This window comes from Pundamilia nyererei, unplaced genomic scaffold, assembly GCF_000239375.1.
Source record: "Pundamilia nyererei isolate P.nyererei 1_Seehausen unplaced genomic scaffold, PunNye1.0 scaffold00001, whole genome shotgun sequence".
In the NCBI taxonomy this organism is placed as follows: Eukaryota; Metazoa; Chordata; class Actinopteri; order Cichliformes; family Cichlidae; genus Pundamilia; species Pundamilia nyererei.
This window is the reverse complement of record NW_005187402.1, coordinates 9,914,771-9,941,267: the sequence shown is the minus strand read 5'-3', so window position 1 is coordinate 9,941,267 and position 26,497 is coordinate 9,914,771. Positions and strand designations below refer to the sequence as shown.

Here is a 26,497-nt window from a genome sequence, read left to right as displayed (position 1 = left end):
TGAGGTAGGTTATTCCAAAGTTTGGCAGCAAAAATTGGGAGAGCTGCGCCCCCAGTTTTTCCCCGGGAGTACTACTGGATAACTAAAAATTAAGCAGCATAGGATCTAAAACTTACAGACTTACAGAAATATAAAAATGCAAGAGACCATTTCGGATTTTATATGCAGGTAAAAGTAAATAATTTAAATAACAATTTAAATTATTAAATTTAAATTTCTGAGATACTGGTAGACAGTGTAGCGCTGCTAAAATTCACATACCTTAGGATTAAATGTATTTAAATTTGCTAAACTGTGTTTCAAATCTGTTTAGAGGGCTCGGTTTTCCACTTTAAATGTTAAAATGTGTAGTCTGATCTTGTTTTTACAATAACCGGAAACGTACTTCAATACCAGAAGTTAAAGGTTCACAGTTTAATCAGAGCTGGTGCTTTACAAAACACAGCCCTTTCACTTATGCTACATATAGAACAAGCTCGCTGCAGTTTTCATTCTTATTTTTCACACGACCAAGCCGCAGGGGCTCCTGCAGCAGCTTTCTTTTACATGACAAAGTAATATGAGTGATGGAGCTGATTGCCCACACCTGCGCGTGTTGATCAGCGGCAGCACGTGTTCGCTCCTGTTGACCTCGAGCTCTCCACAGAGAGTGCCGATAGGTTTTGACCGGTTTCGTTGTTTATAATGGAAAAACAAATGCTGATGTCAGCTGCCCTTAGTCGTTTTCGCACTGTCGTTCTGCTGCTGCTTGTCACCTGCAGCTTCAAGCTGGTTGCGCCGTTCAGGCCTGCCACTAACGCGCCGCACACACTGACCGACTTCACCTACCAGTACGACAGCATCTTCTCCCCGCTGCTGAAAGCTCTGTCGGAGCACGGGGGGTCGAGGTGGAACCCCGGTCTGAAGAAAAAGCTCAAACCCGAGCACAGGTACATGAAATATCTGACAGAGGTTTACAAGAAGTCCTCCAGAGTGCAGAGGAGTGTGGACGGGAGCAACATCTACAACACTGTCCGACTGATCAAGCCACAGGATGAGTGCCTGGCACAAAGTAACAAAGGTGAGCAAGTCACACGGGCAGCTGACTGCACTGGAGAAACAGTCATGCAGCACTGATGCTCCATGGCCATTTAAATAAACGAATAGGCTCTGAAACATCGCACACGGCCTTTAAACACCCCAAAGGATAGTTACTAAGGGTCATGTGCTTATTAAGATTATAGAGTTTCAATGATTTGGAGATATAGGTCACTTTATCAAAGATGAGGTGAGGTGAAGCAAAGCGAGATTACCAGAGCTTCCTGGATCTCAGAAGAACCTCAAGCCCCAGATGCACCCTAGGATAAGTATCTCAGTTTATATTTGGTAATATAAATAAAGTTTTTGAGTCAAATGTCCCAACAAACTGACTCAACACAGAACAAAAAGTGGTTCATTTAATGGTATTACAATGTGACTGTCTCATGTTTCACCTTACCTAGACATTAACCATACCTTATACTACATTTCATCATCTTACACTGACCTGACCCACTTCTCTCTGCTGTACCAGGGGCAGACTAGATCATACGTAAATAATTCTAGTCCACCATGTACATGCAATACACTAACCACGGATTTTACAGGCTGTGCGTTGATGTTAGTTATAAATGAATAACTTTATTCATATTATAACATTAAAAAAGGCAACCTGGGACTGCCAACAATCCTAAATACTGAATTTCAAGGTAATCCTATGGCTTTTGGTGCACCTGCATAAATCATTAGGCTGCATGTATGGTGAGTGTTTGTTTGATTTGGCTCATAACTGGGATGTTTTTTGCAGCATTTAGCTGCCTTTTCTTTCTCATTTTTATTCCCTCCCTGTCTGCCTTACCTATTTTTCTTCCCCAGATCATCCATTTTGCTCTGCGCTTTTTTGTTGTTAGGCAGAGCAGCAGGTAGATGTTCGCTGCCAAGAGATGCACGTACATTTGCACACACCCTCGCTCAACTAGGTGCGTTGTTTGCACTGTTGACACACAAACTCACTAGGCCAGTGTGGTGAAGTTAGTCATACCTGCTCTGAGGATTGTGTTGCTTGCTATCTGATTGCTGGTGCAGCAGAATTACAGCAAAACTGCTCAGTCAAGCACTTATGAAAAGCCATAACTTAACCTTAGTGCTAACCCAAATTATAGAGGGTACCATGGGAAACCTGGTTTAAAGGGAGAACTAATTTCTACACAAGGCTGGTATATACTGTGGCTGCTGGATTTAATGATGTTCCAGGAAAAAGATGCACGTCTTTAATACGATTTATTACATAAACTGTGAGGGAAGAAGGTAAGTGGTTTTTAGATGATTTAGTCTTTCACTTTTTTTGTGAGGGTTCATTTTGTAGTTCTATTATCTACAAAGCATCTTGAGTGAGGCCCTTCAGATACTTTTACGTTAAATCTATTACTGTAATTCTATGAATATGGACTCTCATGGATGTAGCTCAAGTTAATTCAACTTTAGTGTGATAATACTTGGGTATGCTACAATATACCAATATTTTTTATTATATATATTTTTAAAAGTGTGTAAAAGTTGATTTTTTTTTTTTATATACAAAAAGTGCGTTTTTAGGGGGGTTTTTTTGTGTGTAACTGATTATGGAAACACATTATTGTCACTAATCTTGCATTTTTACCTTCCCTTAAAAGTAAAATGTCATTGGTGGAATTGGCTACATGTATAAGTTGTGCATGTTTATTCAACCTAATTAAAATTTGGTGTAATCTTGAGCACGTCTGCATCATGACATGATGGTGACTTTCTGCCCTTTATGTTTTTGTGTTCTTCCACAGAGAGTTTTATGCAGGATTTATCCTACAGCCTCCATCAAGTGAAAAGAAAAGAGCAACTTCTGAACTCGGCCCTGCTGTACAGTTTGGACCATGAAAGTTCAGCACCTGTCAGCTCTCTGTGTTACATCACTATCGAGGAGTATGAGAGGTCGAATCAGTGCCCGCTCTGTCCAGGGGTCCAACGTGCAGTGAACTTTTCAGCCAGCACAGGCAGGAGGAGCTGGAGAAACTGGGTGGAGGTTGACATCACTTCATTTTTTCTGCCTCTCCTAAAGTTTCCGAAAAAGAACATACACTTGCTTGTCAACATCACCTGCCCAGAGGAACAAAGAGCCAAGGGCAATGGTTGCAAAGGTCCCCTGGAGATCACCTTGAGGTCCCCTCCTCTACTTCTTTACCTCAATGACACCAGTAAAACCGCCCACCAGTGGTCACTAGAGAGTGCTAAAGCAAGTAAAAGGCCATCTGTGGCCTTTAATAATTTTCAGAAGGAGGGGGCTTTAAAACCAGAACGCAGGCGTGGGCGCAAGAGGAGATGGAAGAGGGAATCTCCAAAGAGCAAACGAGGTGATACAAAGTTGGACATCCAGCTGCCTGAGCTTCTCCCAAGTTCCGAATTCCCAACACGTGACTGCGCCTTGTATGATTTCAGGGTGCGCTTCAGTCAGCTCAAACTGGACCACTGGATTGTGTTTCCTCCTAAGTACAATCCCAGGTACTGCAGAGGAATCTGCCCGAGGATCACGGGCTTCATCTACGGGTCACCCGTCCACACCATGGTGCAAAACCTCATCTATGAGAAGCTTGACTCCTCTGTTCCCAGGCCCTCGTGTGTCCCCTCCCACTACAGCCCCCTCAGTGTCATGATCTTTGAAGAGGACGGCTCTTACGTCTACAAGGAGTTTGAAGACATGGTCGCCACCAGGTGTACCTGTCGCTAAGCCAGCAACCAACATGCCTTTCTGTTTTTCAGGCTGATCAGAATGTCAACAAACCCTCATCAGCAGTCATTACACAGGTGGACTGTTTCCAAGCATCAAATATTCTGACCAGGCTTGGTGATTTCATGAATTTATAAAATCGTTGTGCATGAAAGAAGTTTGGTCTGGAGCAGGTGTGTTTACTTAAAGTATTTTATCATGTAAAAGTGTGGCATTTATTTCGGTTTTGTTAAGGCAGAAAAGGTGCAGATGCATCCTGATCTTCAGCTGTTAGAAATGTTGTAATGAATCTAACACACTTGAAGATAAAAATGTGTGATGTATGATTTATTTTAAGTTTGCTTGTTTTTGTTAATTTATTCTGGGTGGGTTGTCTGTCATTATTCTTTAATTTAACACAATTTGCCAAATTTTAAGTAGCCCTGTTCTGGACAAAAAGAAAAAGCAGTCACAAACGCTTCCCAAACCTTTTACATATCGTTTTATTCATGGGGATTACAGACATCTGTCTGCATAATGTCCAGAATGAAAGTTGTCGAGGTTTCAGTGTGTATTTATTACTTCTGGTCACTGAGTGACTGCATACGTGTGAACTGACTGCATGCTTATATATTTGCACTGGTTGAATGAGACTAAATGCATGTCATGTCTATTTATGCAAACTGAATGAATTCACTGTGTGTCTGTGCTCAGCTTAGGAATATTCGAAAGAATGAAATTATGTAGGCAAAAGTTGAAAAGAATTAAAAATAACATGCATAAACCTTGTCTAAATGGAATTATGTGAAAAGCTATGAGCCACTAAAGAAAAGAGCGTTTTACTGTTGGAATAGTGTATTCTGTGTACAATGCCAAATACAGACGAGTGGTGCTGAAATTGAGGAAATCTACTAAAAAGAAAAGTTTTATGGCCAGATGAGACAAAGATTGAGCTATCTGGCCACAGAGATGAGAGGTGTCTTTCTTCATCACCTTAAATCAAAGCTAGACAGCATGAACTCAGATCTAATTGGATGTTCCAACAGGACAATGATGCCAAGCATACATCACAAGTGGTTTTGGAATAAATAAAGCAGACTAATATTACACTTTTGTAATGGTCTTGCCAAAACGCCGGCCTCAACCCTTGTTAAAAATTGTGGACTATGTTTAAATGCCCAGTCATTGCCTTGAAAGTAATCAATTTAAATGAACTACCAACTGTGCCGTGAAAAGTGGTCATCCAGCCAAAAATATACCTCAAGCTTATTTATGGCGACCAAAGTTTCTGGTTGAAGTGCAACACGTTAAGAGACGTTTAGCTAAATATTAGTGGGAATGTATATATTCATATTTAAGCCTGTATACAGATGCACACTAAAGAAAATCCAACACAAATTCAATTCTGCACCCAATTCTTGTTTTTGTTTTTTTAAGTGATTAAAGATCTATGATGCACAATCATTCTATCCTAGAGCACTGAATAAAAATTAACATGACATCCATGCCCACAATGAGTGTATGGGAACTTTCGACCACAACTTTACTTGTTTTGCTTAAAGTCCTAACTGAGGAAAAAAAAAACTTTAGAGCTTAGTCGATTAATATTGGCACCTTCTGAGTGTGATTTGCTGTGGCAGCTAGGATCTGCGGCCTAAACTAGATGATGCCCATAATCAAATATTGGAATATCTGAAAACACACGAGCACAGTATTAATAGACCTGGAACTAGAAAAAACACATTTTCCTCACTCAGTTAATGGCTTGCCGTTTAAACCCCAGCCCGTCAGGCGGCAGTAATGCCCTCGGCGTGAGCTGACGCCTGAATAACAAAGGTCGACGGACACCGGAAGTGTTCAGAAACACCGTGGACAAGCAAATCGGTGAGTCTCAATGTCATTATTTCAACTGCAAAGTTTTTCTTGAATTTATCCGTAATACCAAAACGTGATATGTCAGTACATTTTTATAGCGAAACTGAACTAGTGTGAGCCTATTGCGATTCAAATACCACGCTTTCGTGCAAGCTCAAGGTCTGTTTGTACCTCAGGAGCTAGCCTGTTTGAGCTAACAGACAAGCTAACGTCTAGCGCGGCTAACCTTAGCTCGTTTGGGATTTTAATTTTGTGTTCTTTGAGACAGGCTACGGATCAATAATTTGGCACCCTTTTGGGGGTTCTTTGTTAGTGACTATCACAGGAAGTCTTTAAGACAAGGGCAGGTGATTGCTTATGTAATACTGTTACATAAAACCGCTGACTTGTGAACCTCATTATATAAGCTAACGTTTAAATGACGACTTTACGTTGAAGTTAATACCACACGTATGTATTGCCCTTTATGTATATTTAAAATTCAGTAACCCCAATAACCCCCTTTCCAATGACAGGCTGGTTTCTGAGGAGAGCATTAGATATATTATCCAGCTATTGGGTTAAAAATATTTGCTTTAAATCCAGCTCACAGAAACACTTAAGCACTGATGACTGTGTTTGTATGCGTCTTGCTGTCTTTTCAGCCCAGCTCTCCAGTAAACATGGGACGCCACTTTGGAAACTTGGCCAAGGTCAGGCATATAATCACATACAGTCTGTCCCCTTTTGAGCAGAGGGCTTTCCCCAACTACTTCTCCAAGGGAATCCCAAATGTGTGGAGGAGGGTCACGTCGTCTTTCTTCAAAGTTGCACCCCGTGAGTGTTTTTCTTTTACACTATGTTAGGATTCTGGTATACCAGTTCATTATGTCAATATCAGTAAATTCTTATAATTAAATAAGAGCATATGTAGCATGCTTGGCCTGTTTGTTTCAACTCTCAGTCGTTCATATTTTCCTAGTTAAACTTCACCTGGAATCTGGTAGTTGGGTTCTGAGCTAAAAACGCTTGTATTTTAAACTATAAAAGGATCTTATTCTGAACTACTTTATTCTATTTTTAAGATAATAAAAAAATAAAGCAAACCTAGATGACTTGCAAAGAAAAGTGTCTGGACTTCTTTAAGTTACTTGAAGACGTTTCACCTCTCATCCAAGAAGCTTCTTCAGTTCTGAGAACTATACAGACGGCTTCTGAGAACTGAAGAAGCTTTCTCGGATGAGAGGTGAAACGTCTTCAAGTAACTTAAAGAAGTCCAGACGCTTTTCTTTGCAAGCTCCTTTGACTACGATGACCTGGATGACTGAGAACCTTCACAGACAAACCTAGATGACCTGTTAAATTAATTGATTATGAGTTTGACCACAACAGTATTTGTGCTAATATAATAGAAGTGTTTTAGTCGTGTCATGTGTGAAGCATGAGTGAAGATTTGAAGAGAACGGATAGAACAGACAATATGATTTTTAAGGATTTACTAAAGACACTTATTTCACAGTAAGGTGCATAAAGTGTCAGATCGCTAATGTGTTTTGTCATCATCCTTTTTGCAGCAATGGTCCTTATGTATCTGACCTACAGCTGGGGCAACAGCGTCCATCAGCAGGGCAAGAGGAAGAATTCAGCCGACTACGAGAACGATCAATGAACACGCACCGCCTTTCTAAACTGCCCTCTGTTTATAATTCCAAGTCTGTACGTCTAACCAATAAAAAGTAAAAATATTTATGTGAAATCAGTTTTGATTGACTGTTGGTTCACTTTAATTCCTAACATTGAATGACAAAATAAAAAAATAGTTAAGTTAGAGTGTGACATTTGGAGGATAAGTGTGGTACTCTCACAAATGACGTTTGGTGATGTTCTGGCCAATCATCTGATGCCTGTGCACACCAGTTTGTCATGTTTTCACTTAGAATGTGGTGGATGTTGTGATAGGGTTGCAGTTTTAGGTGTTCTAATACATATTTTGCATTAAATTAATTTATCAGTGCACAGAGAAAAATGGTTAAAAATGTTGGAATCTGTGTTTGAGCGAGTTTGAACCGTTTGATGTGATTATTTGCTATTTTTGATCCCATGAGAATAATACTGATGAGACAAATGGTTCAACTGCAGAAGTTAATACTAGTCAGTCATAAAAGCAGTGCTGAGGAATGGATATATAAGACATATAAATGTATTTATTTTCAGGCTCAGTGTTTCTGGAATCATCCCCACGCTTTGAGTCTGAGGGGTGGAGGCAGTGCCACAGCTGTCTTTTTGCACGACAGTGAACTTTATATACTGTATTCCTTCCCTGTGTTAGTTGAATCTCCAGATTCACGAGTGTCTAATAAAAGTAGGCTGATTGACTTTGTGATGTTGTAGAATACAGTGTCATGCTGACCACAGTCACTGGTGAGTGCTGTTGACATGGCAGGATCTGCAACAGCGTAAGTGGGTACTATGTGTCAAAGTAAAAGCAGAACATTCTGTTGTAACAACATGATTTTGCATCACCTGATGCTGATTTGCTGATGTGACTCCTTGATATGTTTAGCTGGTGAGAGTTGCCAGAAACATAATCAGAAGTCTTAACAGCCAGACAATTTTATTACAGCTGATTTGAAGTAGCTGTGATACTTAAGAAAATACCAACCTGCAAATGGTTGACACTACAGCTACCAGAAGTCAGACAGCGATGATACAGACTAGTGAGATACTGGGATGTCCAACAGGTTAGGGTGATTATGGATAGAGATGGCATGTACTAATCAGTGACCAGGGTGTGCTAAGAAGGTGGAAGGAGTACTTTGAGGACCTGATGAATGTATAAAATGAGAGAGAGAGAGGAAGATGTAAATCAGGAAGTGCAGAGGATTAGCAGGAGGAAATGATGGCAGCTATAAAAAGAATGAGGAGTGGAAAGGCAGTTGGTTTAGATGACATACATGTGGAGGTATGCAGAGCTCAGCTGAGTTTTTAACCAGATAGTTTAACACAGTCATGGAGAGTGTAAGGATTCCAGAGGTATAGAGAAGAGAAGAAACAGGTGTGACAGACCGAGTGGTAGTAAATATACAGCGATAAAGATAATGGCCCATACCATGAAGATATGAGAAAGAGTTGGTGGATGGATATGGAGCTTCCACCGAGGAGGAAAAGAGAAAGGCCACAAAAAAGATTCATGGATGTACCAAAGGAGGACATGCAGAGGGTTGGTGTGACAGAAGAGGATGCTATGAACGGTGAGAAGGAATCACAGGATCCGCTTTTGCGACCCCCAAAGGAAAAAAAAAAAAAAAAAAGACCTGCTGATGCGATACCGGGTCTGAGCTGTAGGTGGCGCATGACATCTCTCTGGTCCCCGCAGTCGGATGCTATTGGTCAGTGCACAGACAGAAAATTCCTGAACGCTGTCACGCATCTGCCGGCGTACCGCATGCTGCTGCTCAGCTTCATGGAACAAGAAGAACAAGGGTGTATCACCGTCCGCTGACTGAGAGCTTCTGTAGCCACCGTTGTCACTTTGAGCACCGAACTGTATTTTTGTTCCTCCTTGTAACTCCACACTACCAAGTTAACTAGCGATAATGTCAGTTGTAGGCTTTGACGTCGGGTTTTTGAACTGCTATGTAGCAGTAGCCCGAGCCGGAGGGATTGAAACTGTCGCCAATGAATACAGCGATCGATGTACACCGTAAGTACGACTAGTCACATCATTGAGGATGCTTTGCAATCTATCGTCTGCGTTGATAACTCCTACAGAATGTGAATGAATGCACTTTTCTATATCCTAATATTGAGTGAAGCTAACATTGCTAGCTAGTTAGCATGCTAACAGATTTCACAACAGGAAACAGCATGTGAGTGCTAAAGCTAATGTTAGCAAGCCGGAACGAAATTGTTGGAGAAAAGAAACCCTGGGATAACTTGATTTTAATCTATTGTTTCTTTTGGGGTTTGAATACATTAATACCATCGAAAAAACATTTAAAGGTCGTTAAGTGACCTAACTAGTCAGGTGATGGATGTTTTACTGCAGGCTGACGGGAGGAGGCCGGAACCAGGCTGTCAAAACCACATTATCAGCCTATTGTGCTTCATTTTTAACGCTCTCGGTCCACAGAAAAACCAGATAAAGGACCATAGAATTGTGATTTCAGAATTTTAAAAAAGACACGTGAAAGGTTAATATTATATCGCCAGTTGGTGAACTAACTGCACCATTGTTAAGTAATTGTTGTAGATGAGAGAGGTGAATTGTGTTTTCTGTTTTTAGAGCATGTGTTTCTTTTGGACCCCGGAATCGATCAATTGGTGCAGCTGCAAAAAGCCAGGTATGTTTTCACGAGAAGCTGAGGGATGCTGGGTACAGGTTTTGCCCAGGAGACTGGGGTGGGGGTCGCTTCATCACACAGTGCACAGAGCATGAACAACTCTCTACACAGAAACTGCACCAACACAAATCAATTTGCCAAGTCATAAATTGACAGTTTGCGCAGTTAGTATTTGTGTGTCAATTAAACTGAGTTTTTTCTTTTCTTTCTCTCATTAAACAGGTTGTCACAAACTGCAAGAACACAGTCCAAGGGTTCAAGAAGTTTCATGGCAGGGCATTTTCAGATCCATATGTGCAGTCCCTCAAAGAAAACATGGTCTACGATATTGCACAAATGCCCTCGGGAACAACAGGCATCAAGGTAAGAGAAGAAGCTGGAACATTTGCATTATAGTTAAAATTTTGGTATTCTTTTTCCAGACCTGACTTTATAGTTAACTTGGTCTAACATTTTCTCTAGCGGCTGATAATGGGTTTGTTTTTCTTTGAGGATCTAATTGAAAACCTCTGAGAACCTTTTGCTGCTCTGTGTCACTAACTGGAATATTTTTTTAAAAATCTGCTGCTATACAAAACACTCATTTTGAGCTGGCGTGTAATAAACTTCCATGTCTGTCAATTGGATTTTTGTTAAAGGTGATGTACATGGAGGAGGAAAAGGTATTCAGCATTGAACAGGTCACTGCCATGCTTCTCACCAAGCTCAAGGAGACTGCAGAGAATGCCCTGAAGAAGCCCGTGGCTGACTGCGTTGTGTCTGTAAGTATGCTGTCATAACAAGTCCATGCCTCACACACATGCATTTGTCATGTTACTTGATCAGACTTATCCTGAATCTGTCTTTCATTAAGTAGGTTAACACAATAACACACAAGCTCTGAGATAATGGCATACAACAGAGAGTCTATCTTGTACATAGTTTGGTTTCACTAAATCCAGTCTTAATTATTGAATCATCCATATTCTATCCGAAACCCATGACCTTTGATTGTGCATCAGACTTATTTTAGAATTAATAATTAAACTCACCTCCAAGAACTTCTAGTGGTTACAGTAGTGATCCTTCTGCTCTGGAGATCTGCTGCACTCTAAACCAGAACTTGCAGCAGGCAGATACGTGATTCATGTTCCATTATGCTTAACTCTTCCAAGCAGCAGAGCAGAGGACAGCTGACTGGAGTTGGATGAGAGATTCATTTTTGAGACAGCTGCTTATAAGTTGTTGTTTTTTTTAATTGCTCCGAGTTCTTTTCAAATTGGCAGTGAAAATTTATTTCTCAGCAATCATACACAAGCATTTCCTTCCATTTGTCAACCTTCAAAACAATAAAAACCTGTTGCAAATACTAAAGATGCGTGTGAAATTCAGTCTGTGACTTTGCTGTAATTCAGGCACTGATATATTGTGTTGCTTAACATGAGAGCATAGTCGTGTGACCAAATTATCTACTGTTTATCAGCTGAGAAAGATCAGAATCACATCATCCAGCTTATAGTGTGTGCCACCTTGCGGGCTGATTAACCAGACTAATCAATGGACTCCCTTCTGTTCTAACCAGGTTCCTTGCTACTACACTGATGCTGAGAGGAGATCTGTAGTAGATGCTGCTCAGATTGCTGGACTCAACTGCTTGAGGCTGATGAATGAGACAACTGCAGGTCTGTACCAGAGCTTTTAGGCAAGGAAGTGCATCTCACTAATCAACTCTGATCTGACAGTAATTGAGACCTATTATGCTCTTGATCATTTTCTGTCATATTCAAAGTGGTGGATGCTCAAATCAGTCGAATGCTCTACATACTCAAATTTCAAACAGTTTTTTTTCTTAAAAGGAGATATCATAATATGATCATATCAGTCACTAAAAGGGCTACATCACTGCCCAGTATAAATAAAATAGTTAATTATCAGATCAGGATTATTTTGAGCTTTGAGTCATACAAAGCCACTCTAGCTTGGTGTTGTTTGTAAGCATACTAGCTTCCATCTTCTAATTAGTTAATAAGGTACACCTAAAAATTCTAATTGACTTGATTAATGTCCTTGCAGTTGCCTTGGCTTATGGAATCTACAAACAGGATCTGCCTGCTCCCGAGGAGAAGGCCAGGAATGTGGTGTTTGTGGACCTGGGCCATTCTGGATACCAGACATCTGTGTGTGCCTTTAATAAAGGCAAACTCAAGGTGTGTAGACATCCCAGTGCACTGCACATAGTTTATCAGTCTACAACTGAGTTTGTGTCATAACCATAACTCTTTACCCTGCCACTCAGGTTCTTGCCACAGCATGTGACCCGCTGTTGGGAGGAAAGGATTTTGACGAGGTTGTCGTTAAATATTTCTGCGAGGAATTTGGCAAAAAGTACAAGCTTGATGTGAAGTCAAAGCCCCGGGCTCTGGTCAGGCTCTACCAGGAGTGTGAAAAACTGAAGAAACTGATGAGCGCTAACTCCTCTGACCTGCCACTCAACATCGAGTGCTTTATGAATGACATCGATGTCACTGGAAAAATGAACAGGTAGTTCGACAAGAAAGTAATTTTTTGCTGATTGTTGATATCTACTTTACATCTAACGGCATGTTCCTCTTTTCTTTTGCAGGGCTCAGTTTGAAGAGATGTGTGCTGACATTTTGGCCCGAGTAGAACCCCCTCTGCAGAGTCTGTTGGAACAGGCCAGTAAGTTTAATTTAGTTTTTGGCTAATTGAGTTTAAAAAAGGAAATCATTAGTTTTTCTTCATGTTTAAGATTAAATTTTTATTTTATTTTATAAGAACTGAAGAAAGAAGACATCTATGCGGTTGAGATAGTCGGCGGCGCTTCCAGAATCCCAGCTGTCAAAGAGAGAATCAGCAAATTCTTTGGAAAGGAGTTGAGCACTACACTGAATGCTGATGAAGCTGTGGCCAGAGGATGCGCTCTGCAGGTACAATGCAGTCCGGTTTTATTCTGATGTCTACTGGGAAATAATCAGTTGTTTGCATCTGACGAACTTTAACAAGTGTTGGTGATTGAGAGGGGTTAATATAATATAATGCTACTGCAGTGCTCATTGACACAAGGCCATCTCTCTCCTCAGTGCGCAATCCTGTCTCCGGCCTTCAAAGTCCGTGAATTCTCCATCACAGATGCCGTTCCATATCCCATCTCTTTGAAATGGCATTCTGCTGCAGAGGATGGTGTGAGGTAAAAAAAGAAAAAGGCTTCTTTGTTTTTCATTATTATTATTATTATCGTCATCATTATTTATTTATGCTGACATTTATCTTAGTTAATGTAATTTAATATTCATTTGTTGCAGTGATTGTGAGGTGTTTCCCAAAAACCATGCTGCGCCCTTTTCCAAAGTGCTGACTTTCTACCGGAAAGAGCCTTTTTCTTTGGAGGCTTACTACAGTTCCCCTAATGAGCTGCCTTATCCAGATCCCACTATAGGTAAGAAATGAAACCTTCCTAAAACTTGGTTACCTACACATCAAGCAGACACACAGCTAGATTAATACCTATAAGTTTTTATTTTTCCCCCCCATAAAGTCCTTAGAAAAATATCTTGGTTGGTGTACCTTTCCTCACTTTCAAATTTACTGCCTGGCCAAACAAAGTCACACACTAATGTGTAGTTGGACCCCATAAGCTTTGATGATGGTGCTCATTTGCCATCACTTCTTTTCAGTAAGCGTATGCAATGTCTTAAGATTTATCTATGTCCAGAATCACATCAGTATCTCACCAAGATCTTGTGTTCACGAGTGAAGAGTTGGACCACTGTGTATAGTCTTCTCCAGCACACCCTAAAAAGTTGGGTTAATGTCTGGACCAGTTGGTGTCCCATTGAAACTGATGTCTCGTGATACCTGAACAACTCCTTCACAAATTGAACCATCGATGATAAAGATGAAAAAAATCCTATGATCGAAAAACCTGTTGACTCACTATATCCAGATTATCAGGTGAAGTTTTGGGTGCAGAATGTTGTTGAACCAAGAACTGACCAACTGAAGTAATGCCACATCATCAACACTGCTCTCATAAGCTGGTACTCTGCACTATGGATGATGAGTGCATCACTTAATCCACTTTTCTATGTACCCTGATGTGACCATCACAGTAAATCCTTTACAGACCTCGTGATCTTTTTCCGTCGCTCCAGAGTCCAATTTTTATGTTCCTTCTTCCATCTGAAGCCTTTTTTTATTAGTCTCACTGATAAGAGTTTTTCTTAAGGCTACACAGCTGTTTAGGCCCAATGCTTTGAGTTCCTTGTGCTGGAAATCCTCTTAATTTCACTATTAAATGTGGCCTTTTTGTGTGTTGGTTGTTGTTTTTTTTTACCAGTTTGATCTCACTAAATTTTAAAATGATCTCCAGTAATCATCATCTTTTTTTCTCTCTCCCTCTGATCAGTTTCTACCTAATACATCACGGTTCACCATTATCATCCCAGGTTTTAATAACATGTTGCAGTCTCCCTAGGGTTTTTTTTTTGTTTTGTTTTTTTAATAAATGCAGACCTATAACTGACCCTGAGTGATATCTTTTTAATGACTGGGGATATGACAGGCAGCGATTAACAAGCATAACAAGCTTCACTAAACCTCTTTTTCCTAGTTAATTTTTTTTATCTTTACTCCTTTTAACCCTTTATTTCCACAGGTCAGTTTATGATCCAGAAAGTTGTCCCCCAGGCATCAGGTGAGAGCTCCAAAGTGAAAGTGAAAGTGCGGGTGAACATTCACGGAATCTTTAGTGTGTCCAGCGCCTCTCTGGTTGAAGTGCAGAAGTCTGATGAGGCAGAGGAACCAATGGAAACAGAACAGGCTGCCGACAAAGATGGAGAGGTATTTTGGACAAACGGTTCATCACAAAGAGTCATGTGGTACTTGCTGTGAGATGCTTCTTCTTAAAGACTTCTTAAATTTCTTCCCACAGCAGAGCAAAATGCAGACAGATCAGGATGAGCAGCCGACTCAGGGAGAGGCTCAGAAAGAAACAGAAGAGAAGACGCCACGAGAGAGTGAAGAGATGGAGGTGAGATGTTTGTGTAGAATCAGTTAAATATTGATAGCCCAGATTAAAGTCTTTATGTTAGAACCCTGAAATGTTTTAATATTTATGTTTTATCCTTATGAAGCAAATTCATTAGACTGTAAATGTTATAATACAGTTGTTTCATTCTGTGTGTTTATATTTTGTTATGTCTTTTCTTTTTTTCCTTAGACTTCCACAGAGGAGAACAAGGGTGAGAAGAAGTCCGATCAGCCTCCACAAGCCAAAAAACCCAAAGTCAAGACAAAAGTTCTGGAGCTTCCAATTGAAAACAACCCACAGTGGCAGCTAGCAAACGACATGCTCAATCTTTTTGTAGAAAATGAGGTACCTATATTTTCACCCATCTCTCACACTGACATTACACAATCCAGTCATCTCGCCTGGGAGTAAGAATGGCTGTGTTTGTTCTCCTCAGGGCAAGATGATCATGCAGGATAAGCTGGAGAAGGAGAGGAACGACGCTAAGAATAATGTAGAAGAGTACGTGTACGAAATGAGGGACAAACTGCACGGCATGCTGGAGAAGTTCGTCAGCGAATCTGTGAGTGAAGAGCATCGTCTCATTCATCGTTTAAGATAAGCCGTGATGTAATTAGCAGCAGATTCAACGTCCCTCGACATAATGTGAAATCATTCTAATTCTTTAGGACCGAGATGTTTTGTCCTTAAAGCTGGAGGATACTGAAAACTGGCTGTATGAAGATGGAGAGGACCAACCCAAACAGGTGTACATTGACAAACTTGCAGAGTTGAAGGTGATTATTGCGCTGATTTCTTTTTATTTCTTTATTTATGTTTCTTGTCTTAATCTGATCACATATTGATTCCTCTAACTGATGTGTTTACGGTGTGCTCTGCAGAAACTCGGTCAGCCGATTCAGGACAGGTATGCAGAGTCTGAAGAGAGACCTAAAGCTTTTGATGAGCTGGGAAAACAAATCCAGCAGTACATGAAATTTATCGAAGCCTACAAAATGAAGGTGACTACTATTAACTACAGTATTAAGAAATGTATTTGTTTTTAAATATGTTTACACGGTATTGTTTAAAAGACATGAGAACTGCTATTAATAGCTTCTGTTGCCTGCACAGCACATAATATTGCCTGTTTGATTTCCAGGATGAGCAGTATGACCATTTAGATGAGGCAGATGTAAACAAGGTGGACAAACTGAACAACGATGCAATGATCTGGATGAACAGTGCCATGAACCAGCAGAGCAAACAGAGCCTGGCGGTGGATCCATCTGTCAAAGTCAAAGACATTAAAGCAAAAACAAGGGTGAGTTTAAGATTGTAAGCACTGGGAATATTAGACTGTAGGGTTCAGTTTTTATTGAATCAACCCATCATTTCATTTTTCCACAGGAGCTTTTCGGTGCTTGTAACCCGATCGTGACCAAGCCCAAACCCAAAGTGGAGCTTCCCAAAGAGGAGACCCCTGCAGAGCAGAACGGGCCCGTCGACGGCCAGGAGAAACCCCAGGAAGCAGCGGCAGACAAGGGAACGACCGAGGCTGCGGGCAATCCTGCCTCAGAAACTACAGAGAGCAAGCCTGACATGGACCTTGATTAAAGCAGCCCGATGCCTCCTCGAGCGGAGCTGAGCAGGAGCTGATTGTTTTAGATTGAGACGCAGCCTAGCTGTATATCAGAGCCGATGACGTGTTTAAGGAACTGCTCTCTACGGTCAAAAAGCAGGCAGGGTGTTTGGCACACTGAGCCCAGCTCCTGGTGGTATCTCTGTCTGATGACATAGCATGCCCTCTCTCTTTCTGGATGACATAAATCAAAAGCCAGCTGCAATAATTCTGTTCGGCAATGAGCGCTGTACACATGATGGTATTTATTTCTGTTGTGTGCTCTGTAAGTGTTCTGGTCTGTGTCACAATATGGTTTTAATAAAGTTATTGAAAATCACTCGCACCATCACGGGACATGTGCCATCTATCATTTTTTCAGAGAATTTTTCAGTGTTAATAGCACGAAGCTACAATGAATGAGGAATCATCCGAAAGACAAAATTCCTAAACACAAACTGAACAATGTGGTCTATGCTGTACAGTGTAGCGAGGAATGCCCAGACTTCTACATTGGAGAGACCAAACAACCACTTCATAAACGCATGGCACAACATAGAAGAGCCACCTCCACAGGACAAGACTCGGCGGTCCATCTGCATATAAAAGACAAAGGACACTCTTTCGAGGATGCCAATGTTCACATTTTGGGCACAGAGGACAGATGATTTGAAAGAGGAGTGAAAGAAGCCATCTATGTCCACTGTGAGCGACCATGTTTGAACAGAGGCGGTGGCTTATGACACCAACTGTCTGCCATCTATAATCCAGTTTTGAGATTCCTTCCAGACCCCTTAACGCCCACTCATACCCTGGTCCATCTGACCTCAGGAAATCCCATGATAGGGTGGGGCTAGGTTTCCCAATGAGCTCACTTGAAACCATGGGTGATTGTGACCTAGACTCGTTTTCGCACCTTGGCTCATGTGATTAGGTAGAGGATCATTAGGGGGTCCTTTTTTCCCTCTTGGGGGGATACTCCCACAGGGTTTAAATCTGGGACTGAAGAAGCTTCTTGGATGAGAGGTGAAACGTCTTCAAGCAGCTTAAAGTCCAGACGCTTTTCTTTCCAAGCTCCTTAGACAATGAAGAAGAAAGGTGATTTAAGTAACTCTGAATGATGTTGTTACTGCCGGAGAGATCTTTGTATTTCACAAAATGTTGATGTGGGATTTTTCTACAGTCACTGGGTTTTCACAGAATGGTCAAGTTCTCTGGGAGAAAATGTGCACTTGATTTCAGAGAAGAATGTCTCAACTGCTTTAAACTGACGGGAAGTCAAGACAGCAACTTATTACATCTCAAAGATGCAGAAGAGCATCTCTGAGTGCAGAACACATTGAACTTCGAAGAGGGTGGGTGGATTATGGCAGCAAAAGACCACATTAGATGCCACTCATGTCTGCTAAGAACAGAAATCTGAGGCTACAATTCTAAAAAGCTCACCAAAACTGGACAACAGAAGGCTGAAAAACGATTTCCTGGTCTCGTGAGTCTCAGTTTCTACTGCAACATTCAAATGGCAGCGGCAAACAACAAAGCATCCTGCCTTGCTTAAAATCCCACACCCTACTTAAGTATTGTTGCTGATTACCCATCTTCTGATGGCATCTTTTTACCTTTTTAGCAGCATAACCCAGTTACAAAGCTCAAATCATGTTTGCTGAACATAAGTTCACTGTACTCTTTGATTCATTCATCCTACAAAATCTATTGAGATATGGTATCAAATAACACCAGCCATTCACTGATTATCAGTTATCGTAGTTCAACATTTGCACACCCTGCTTACATATAACCTTTAACCAGCTCGTGGCCTCTGATGTTGAAGTTCACAAAGCACGGACTTTGTTTTAGGGCAACACCACAACTTTTAACTTTCATGAGGGGAAAGGCTCCCTGAGAAACCCAGCTTATGATCAGAACGACGCAACATTTCAGACCTTCGATCTTAATCATGCATTTTTTTTATTAATTAACATACAATTTGAAATTTTTTCATTGCATATAATATACACACAGGATCAAAATCAGTTTGTCATTGCAATGTGCGGCTTAATAAACACCGTGACGGCTGAAACTGAACTAATGGTATCACACATCCATATATCGCACATATGTTTTGCATGTTTTACATTAATTAAAACTAGATGCAAAACATGTAAAAACCACATGGTTTAAGCAGAGACCAGCTGCATCCAAATGCTGCCTCTATTTCTAAATGAGATCTCATTAATAAAACGTCTTTCCTGTCTCAGTCCATAAAAGTGCATGAAACCACATGAAATGTCAGAGAGCAGAATTAATCAGGACTGTGGCACCCAGTGAGGTGTTGGCCTTACCACAAAGGAAGACTACCAGAGCTGCAGCAAAGTACACAGACCTGTGTTAAGTAAGGTAACACAACATTTGCCTCAAGCATATACTGAGCAGTTGTACTTATATGCTTAATTATTCCTTTAAGGCACATTTTGAGCGAGGTGTTAATTTTAATTTTAACTGCTTTATTTCCTTAAATCAGCACATATCTTAAGGTGGAACCTATTCTTTCAGTATGTTGGATGATTGGGGGATAAATGATGAAAATGCAGTGCATAACCCTCTTACCATCACCCCCAACCACTGTCCTTTTTTTGTTTGTTTTTTTGCTTCTTTTTTTTTTTAGAACAGTAGGTGCGAGTTTATAAATGGCGCGGTTGTGTGAAAGCTGCGAGTGATTTGTGATCTTGTTTAGGAACCTAAGGGCTCCACCTGCATGTCAACACTGGTAGAGACTGTAAATGCTTCTATCCAGGCATATACTACAGCCAAACACCAGGGGGCAGCAGAAACCTTCTTCTGAACTTCTGGGGCGCTATTAGTTCGTCAGTTTTTATCAATGGCAGTAGATCGGGAGGTCAAATTTATGAGTAAATGTGGAAAATGCTGTAATAGCTTTCTTTAGGAATTAATTTTTTGACCGTTAATTAAAAAAATGTTTATTTTCTTTCAAGATTATTTATATTATAATCAATATTGGTTTATCTTCTACTCTGTTATGTTACTCTGCCTATTTATAGTTAGTTAAATCTGTGCCAGAATCTGGCAGAGATCATAATGCATCAAAATACAACCGGAGAAAGGTCTGACTGACATGACCTTAAATCATCACTAGCTATGACGTCATTTTGAGCAAAACAGGTTAAAGTGGTAGTTTGAAAAACTTCGGTATTTATCAAGCTAATTTTATCCTTTAATTATTAAATTAGGAATTTTTCATGGAAGACCTGAACTTGTAATAAAGTTTTGTATGCTGTTGTACTGGTAGGTTTACTGAACACGTTCTCCACCGTTGCGACTATATACTCTAGTATTGCAGCCATTTGTCAGTGGAAGTGCTTGAAAGCTGTTTTGTGTGGGAGAAACTAAATTTAGACTATAAAACAGTAAAAACAGCTGATAAGTACTTACAAATGCCCACCCCTTCTGCTCTTGAACATGTCTTTTTTTTTACTGGCACTTCATTAAAACTATTACTACAAAACCTTAACCTATAATAATTTAAACAAACAAACAGAACAACACAACACCAAAAAGCCCCCTAACTCTGTTTCTTTTAGCCACCACATAGTAATCACATCCGCCTAACAAGAATTACCAAGAAACATATAACTATTAGCAATCACAAAGATAAAAGTGCAATAGAAGAAGGGCAAGTGCTGAATGATGAAGACTGCAGGTCCTATAACAGTTCATCCATTCATCATCTTCCGCTTACCCATGTTAAGGGTACCTAAGTGCAATTTAGAATTACCAATTAACCTGTCCCCACTGACTGCATGTCTTTGGACTGTGGGAGAAAGTACCTGAAGAGAACCCACACAAACACAAAATAGAAAGACTCAGTTCTAAGTATATAAATGTCACACAATTTTCACTGCATGTCAGAAAGAAAGTCTTTTATTTTATCATAACGCATTTGCACACAGATAACACCAATGTTCATCTTATACTTGTTACTGAATGGCACACTTATAAAAACCTGTAAAAAGATTTTATCATAAAAACAATAGTTAGGAAAATATTCAGGATAAAATGGAGAAAAACAGGATAAAATTCTAATTTAAGTAAACTCAGTCTGGATAACTAGTTTTAAATGTACCAACTAGGTAAACAAAACAAATCAGCCTTAAATCTGTGAATGAATTTTCATGTAATATAAGAAAACAGTTGTGTTTCTCTAACTGTGATTAGACCCACTGAGAATCAATATATGAGGATCAATAGATGTCATTATTTAAACATGATGACAAAAACACATTACAGAAAATCAATTTGAGACAAATTCAGATGACTGAGAATATATTATTATTATTAATATTATTATTGTATGTGAAAGACAAAAAAAGGAATGAAGAATTATAATTTTACATGATCTATAACAACCTGAACAAAAGAACCTGAAAAGAAAAAAGTAAAATCAAGTTATTTGTTCCAGTATAATCCATAGAGAAAGTATTTATTGTAAAAGAACATATTAATAATAGTTACTTTTAAATGTTAAGCCATTATCACATTAAAAAACAGTATAATCTCAGACACTACTTCTGCTTCCCTGTAGCAATGCTGTCATCTCTACAAGCCCTGCACTTTTACTTATGTCACTAAAAACTCTACTCATTTGAGTAATGAGTTACAATGTGAAACCAAAACTGAAGGGTTTTGTTTCTCTGATGCTTTAACACATTTCATCCAGACTTTTAATAGCTTCATCCTTAGGGATTTTTTTCCACTCACTAGGAATCTCTCCTCTTCCCTGGAATTTGTACTTATAGTACCCTTCCAGCTGATTTTGAAATCGACACACAAACCACTTCCAGTACGCCAGCTTAGACTCATCAGGGATGATTCTCCAGTTAGCATACTCTGGACCAGCAGTTCTGTACAGTTTATAGGGAACAGATTTCTCTGAATTATGATGAGGATAAAATCTGCCATCACTTGCAACATTTGTTGTGCAAAAATTGATGCTGAATTCCACTGTGCCTCTTTTGTGCCATCCTTTGATTCCAGAGAGTCGATGAAAAGGGACGCTGTGGTCATCAGGACTGTGACCTTCAATGGTGTTGGTACAAACAGCTGCACAGAAGGGACACGTTACCCAGCAGCACTTACACAGCTGATCAATGAGGATTTCATCAGGTTTTAACCTGGATTCCTTCAGTTTCCCCAAAGAGAGGCTGCTAGTTTGCTCAATGATGGAATCGAGTCTTTTCTTTATCTCTTCCTTCAGAAACTCAAAATCATTGATGTCACTGAAGTTTTGAGAAGAAATGGTATGAAGAGTTAACTCATCTTTTAGCAAACTAGAAAATTCATTCAGCCACATCTTTATGTCTGCTTCCTGAGTTTGGACATTCTGTGTTGCTGTAGATAAAGCTTGACTCATCAGTGAGTTGACATCATCAACATTTTTCTTGAGTATATTCACAGTTTTATCTCTGTGATCTATGAAGATGTATTTCTTTACTTCTGCTTTTATAAAAGCTTCTGTTTGTCTCCTTGGATTTCTGATGTAGGTGATGAAATCATCAAAGTTTTCATTCTCAGCAAGTGCCTTCAGCACATGTTTCTCCAAGTTCAGCCTGTTCCCATTGAATGCTGGGAAATTACACCTCATCTCTCCAGCCAGACCAATGGCAGTCTTGTTACAGACAGCCTCAACAGTGGAAGCTTTCAACCTTTCACAGATCAATTCTGCAAGCACAACAGCAGATGAGCTTCCTTTGCAAAAGCTTCTAAAGACTGTGTAAAACTGTGTTTTCTTGCTTTCTAAATAAGTCAGTGCATCTGTGTTCATTTTAAATTTCTTCTGGGAGTCTAGAAGCCAACTCTCTGCTCTGTCAAACACATACAGTATGAGATCGACTGTAAACTCCTTTTTCAAATTATATATCATTGGGAAATTCTTCACTTCTTCTTTTACGTTTTTGGCCACCTCGTGCAAGTGAGTTTGTGTGTAGCCTCTTGTAGCCACAGGTTTGTCTTTAATTGCATCAAGTGACTGTTTGTCAGCTTTGTCAATAAGCAGTCTGATTTTTTGCTGTTCATTCCAGGATAAAGCACTGTGTGATTTATGTTGTTTTTGTTTTGTTTTTGAATTGTATCTAAATGTTTTTTTTATATATTCCCAAGCATGTCTGACAGGTCCTGAAACATGTTCTTCTGGTCTACTTGTGTGATTGTTATCCTCCTCAATATCTTGAGTTGATTCACTTGTGTCAGAGAGATTTCCTTTCTTTGGAAGGATGACATAATCTGTATAATCTCCAAGCCTTGACATATCCTTGTATCTGCCATTTTGCTTGCGTTCATTTATCAGAGTCTCTTCAAAACCAAGTTCTTTAAGGATAATAAACTGATCTTCTTTCAAGTTGATGTCATCAACAGGTTTAGTATCTGCTGTCAATTCAGTGACCCAGTCACTCCAAACAGAGCTGAACTGTTGGTTTAGCTCTTCTTCGTCATTGGCCTTGTCCTTCAGCTGCTGAGCGAGCTCTTTGCTCTTCTGTAGCAGCTTGTCTTCAAACTCCTTCTTCTCATCATCCAGCTTTTCACGAGCTTTCTTCTGTTGAATAACTTCATCCAGTTTTCTTTTCACTGTGCTCTCCTGTTCATCACAAAAGTCTTTAATTTTGGTTTCAAATCGGCCTCTCCATTGAGCCAAGATTTCTTTGTCTTTGTCCTCCTCAAAGTATGTTGTCATTTCCGTTTGGATTGTTTCATGTGTTTCATGCGATTCTTTTTTAAGATAGTTTGCTTCGACCTTGTCAAGATTTCCATTTTCAATTCTGTTATGAAGTTGGTTTTCAATGGTCAACATGTTGCTCCTCAGGGCCCAGGTCCAGTTTGCGTACTGGGACTCCAGTTTTCTGTATGCTGCAATTTCAAGTGTGTTTTTAAAACTGAAAATAAAGTTTTCATTGAGGAGGGCACTCCACAGGTCCTGGACTTTGTTTTTGAATTGTGTGAGAGTGATCCCAGCAGACTTTGAAGCTTTAGAGAGGATGGTGTTCTTCACTTCTTGGATGCTCTCACTGTAACCTGGATTAGGAGGAGCCATGGGTGGACTGCCCTCCCATAGCTGGGCACAGTATTTTACATCTTTTTGGACATCAAACTCAATGATGTCACTGAAGCACTCTGCACTGGAAAACTCCTCTTCAGCTGCTAGTTTGGCCATCTGGTCCAGTTTTTCTAGCAGGCGTCTCTTTCCTTCCATGTTTTTCTCTGCTGCTGCGACATCTGTAACATTCTGGTGAACAAACACACAACTGGGAGAAAGGTTAACTTTCTTCATCCTCATAAAAGCCTGAACAACAATCTGCAGGATGTCCTGCATCTCAGATGGATTCTCTCCAAAGATGTTGATCAGTGTCAGGTTTCCCAGACCAACAACAAATGTTGCCAGTTCGTTGTCATGGTGAAGAGTGGTGTTACCTTCCAGCTCAAGAGCACGCAGTCCTTCAGTGTCCACCACTAGAAGATAGTCAAACTTCAAGTCTTTCTTCATCTCCTCTGATACTTTGAGCAGCTGCATGAAGACACCTTTGGTGCACCTGCCTGCACTCACTGCAAACTGCAACCCAAACATGGTGTTCAGCATTGTCGATTTTCCACTGCTTTGTACGCCCAAAACTGACAACACAAAAACTGTCTGGTCCCCCAGTTTCTTGATGACTTCCTCTAAAAGACTGGAGATCCATGTTAAAGGCACGTGACCTGCATCACCATCCATCAGCTCCATCGGGTGTCCTGATATCATCAGCTGTGCAGCCAGCTCAGGGTATTTAGACCAGTCAGTGTGTCTGCTCTCTCCTTCTATTGCTCTATGAGCTTCATAGATCTGTCCCATTTCTCTGAAGATGTGCTCCAAACCAAAAGTTGCAGACTGCAGTTTTTTGGATATTTCTTCAAGCTCAGTTTGTTTTATTGATAACACATCTGATTTATTGCATTTGTTCTTTAAAGCCAAGACCTCAGACCATTTTTTATCATAACTTTGGAGAACTGAGGAAAGCTCATCTGTGGAGAGATCATCTATTAATATCTGAATCCATTTCAGAAAATACTGTTTGTCTGTCAGTGGCAAAGATGAGAGACTTTCAATGAACAACTCCATCAGTTTACTGCAGGAAGCAGCGCATTGTTTCTGGCGTATGTTCATCAGTTGTTGTTGCTTTTTACATTTCTCATTTTCGATGTCTCCTCTGAGATGATACAGTTCTTTGTGTATTTTGCTCCACTGATGCCACAGATCACCTCGATAAGGAAGGAATTCATCTTTCAGCTTTGAGACATCCATGTTATTCTTTTTAATCAAATCCATTATTATCATAGCAGCAGATTTCCCTCTTTGACAGGCTGGGACGCTTTCATCCACTCTGATTCCAGAGACCTCAGCCATCATTTCAAGCTGGAAAGATGGTTTCAAGCTGGATCCATCTACAGATAAAACTTCTCTAATGATTTGTTTCAGTTCTTCAGATACATCTGACTGGCTTCTGTCCTTGAGACCTATGATGTATTGTCCAGTTGTTGTCTTTACAACATCACAGTCATCAACACAGAGACAAATGAGAGGTTTGCGAGATTTAAAAAGACCTGATATAAATGATTGACTTTCTTCATGCTTTTGCAGAGAAGCAAAAAGAATAATATTGATGGAAGATTTTTCAATCAGTATGTCGCGCCGTTTTTCAGTCAACAGAGCATCACCATGAAGATTACAAAAAGCAATGCAGTCATTGAAGGCATCATTGGGTTTTCCAGCAGGACAGTACCAGGCAATCTCTGCCACACCATCCATCAGATAACGAGACTTGGTGCTTCCTGGACAGTTTCTGTGGAAGAAGGTGCTGTGACGGTCGTTGATCAAAGTGTTCATCAGCTGAGATTTAGACACTGACAGAGAACCCAGGCGGAAAAATGACACCAAGGGTGTCTGAGCTTTGCACACTGGAACACTCTTCATAGTGACGATGTTTGAGCCGTCTTCAGTTACCTTCCAGGTTTTTGTTATTTGTTTGAAAGTCCACAGAGGACACTCGATCTCCATAGTGACTGGGTCAGGAACAAGCAAAGGTAAGGCATACTGACACTGAGAGAGCTTTGTAATCATCATCTGTTTAAGGAAGCTGTCTGAGCAGTGAAATACTGCCATCTGAACATCCATTGGATGCAAATGAGTTTGTTCTGTCTCATGTGTGCCTGCACCCATTCTTAATAAAGCCCCCAAATTACTGAAATCTTCCTCAGTTATGTCAATCACCTGAACAGGTTTTGGATGGTTCCCCTCTGTCTGACTGTCTGATTTTACAGGAATGTATCTGACTCTGTAGTCTAACATCATCAGCCTGTGAAGAAACATCTGAGCTAGATCTTTCTCAGATGTCACATGGTGCTGTTTCACAGGTGGATGTATCTGAAGAAAATCTGCTGGTGGAAACTTATCTTGAAATTTGTCTTGAAGGTGAAGTCTGCCAAGCAGTATCTCAGTTTGTTTTTGACACGAGTTCTTCTTTTTGATTTCTCCGGAAACCTTCACTGGCTGCAGAAAATAAGCAAATAAATATGTACGCTATGTAAAGAAATTATAATGTTATATAGTGTGGTAAAGTAAAATGTCCTATGTGAAAAAAATAATGACTTTCTTACCTCCTTGTTTCCATTGATGTTCTCCTTTACACTCACCTCCTCATCTGAAGTTCCTACAGTTTAAAGTGGAACCAAAAAGTCAAATCAATGTGTAATGAAAGTAATACAATTCTCTAGTTTTTGCTGCAAAGCTTTCAAACTTGTTCTTTGGGACTTTGTAGTATAGTGGTTAACACATTTTCCTAACACACAATCTCTGGTTGGAGACAGGGAGGAGACAT

The 26,497-nt window shown here is 40.1% G+C and overlaps 4 protein-coding genes across 4 annotated transcripts; 3 read left to right on the top strand and 1 right to left on the bottom strand.

Moving 5' to 3' along the window:
* Nucleotides 1–408: 408 nt before the first annotated feature.
* gdf9 (growth differentiation factor 9) lies at nucleotides 409–4,959 on the top strand. The gene is made up of 2 exons (XM_005719778.1): nucleotides 409–1,060; nucleotides 2,835–4,959. The coding sequence occupies exons 1-2, from the start codon at nucleotides 685–687 to the stop codon at nucleotides 3,773–3,775; spliced, it is 1,317 nt and encodes a 438-aa protein (XP_005719835.1). The 5' UTR covers nucleotides 409–684; the 3' UTR covers nucleotides 3,776–4,959.
* Nucleotides 4,960–5,517: 558 nt separating this feature from the next.
* On the top strand, nucleotides 5,518–7,367 carry uqcrq (ubiquinol-cytochrome c reductase, complex III subunit VII). Its single transcript, XM_005719777.2, has 3 exons — nucleotides 5,518–5,638; nucleotides 6,274–6,445; nucleotides 7,183–7,367. The coding sequence occupies exons 2-3, from the start codon at nucleotides 6,292–6,294 to the stop codon at nucleotides 7,275–7,277; spliced, it is 249 nt and encodes an 82-aa protein (XP_005719834.1). The 5' UTR covers nucleotides 5,518–5,638; nucleotides 6,274–6,291; the 3' UTR covers nucleotides 7,278–7,367.
* A 1,552-nt stretch (nucleotides 7,368–8,919) lies between these two features.
* hspa4b (heat shock protein 4b) lies at nucleotides 8,920–16,932 on the top strand. Its single transcript, XM_005719776.1, has 19 exons — nucleotides 8,920–9,311; nucleotides 9,894–9,951; nucleotides 10,174–10,314; nucleotides 10,590–10,712; nucleotides 11,513–11,612; nucleotides 12,004–12,137; nucleotides 12,227–12,471; nucleotides 12,554–12,630; nucleotides 12,727–12,878; nucleotides 13,032–13,138; nucleotides 13,254–13,387; nucleotides 14,606–14,790; nucleotides 14,882–14,980; nucleotides 15,170–15,325; nucleotides 15,417–15,542; nucleotides 15,649–15,756; nucleotides 15,862–15,981; nucleotides 16,122–16,283; nucleotides 16,370–16,932. The coding sequence occupies exons 1-19, from the start codon at nucleotides 9,205–9,207 to the stop codon at nucleotides 16,574–16,576; spliced, it is 2,541 nt and encodes an 846-aa protein (XP_005719833.1). The 5' UTR covers nucleotides 8,920–9,204; the 3' UTR covers nucleotides 16,577–16,932.
* Nucleotides 16,933–21,297: 4,365 nt separating this feature from the next.
* On the bottom strand, nucleotides 21,298–25,839 carry LOC102194169 (interferon-induced very large GTPase 1-like). The gene has a single exon (XM_005719948.2). The coding sequence runs from the start codon at nucleotides 25,837–25,839 to the stop codon at nucleotides 21,298–21,300; it is 4,542 nt and encodes a 1,513-aa protein (XP_005720005.1).
* Between the last annotated feature and the right edge of the window lie 658 nt (nucleotides 25,840–26,497).

What these genes read in the sequence shown, in the direction of transcription:
- gdf9 (XM_005719778.1), top strand. Translation starts at nt 685, where the DNA reads ATGGAAAAACAAATGCTGATGTCAGCTGCCCTTAGTCGTTTTCGCACT. An exon ending in CCTGGCACAAAGTAACAAAG is followed by an intron (nt 1,061 to 2,834) that starts GTGAGCAAGTCA and finishes GTTCTTCCACAG; the next exon opens with AGAGTTTTATGCAGGATTTA.
- uqcrq (XM_005719777.2), top strand. Translation starts at nt 6,292, where the DNA reads ATGGGACGCCACTTTGGAAACTTGGCCAAGGTCAGGCATATAATCACA. An exon ending in TTTCTTCAAAGTTGCACCCC is followed by an intron (nt 6,446 to 7,182) that starts GTGAGTGTTTTT and finishes TCCTTTTTGCAG; the next exon opens with CAATGGTCCTTATGTATCTG.
- hspa4b (XM_005719776.1), top strand. Translation starts at nt 9,205, where the DNA reads ATGTCAGTTGTAGGCTTTGACGTCGGGTTTTTGAACTGCTATGTAGCA. An exon ending in GAGTCTGTTGGAACAGGCCA is followed by an intron (nt 12,631 to 12,726) that starts GTAAGTTTAATT and finishes TTATTTTATAAG; the next exon opens with AACTGAAGAAAGAAGACATC. An exon ending in GAGAGAGTGAAGAGATGGAG is followed by an intron (nt 14,981 to 15,169) that starts GTGAGATGTTTG and finishes TTTTTTCCTTAG; the next exon opens with ACTTCCACAGAGGAGAACAA.
- LOC102194169 (XM_005719948.2), bottom strand. Translation starts at nt 25,839, where the DNA reads ATGGGTGCAGGCACACATGAGACAGAACAAACTCATTTGCATCCAATG.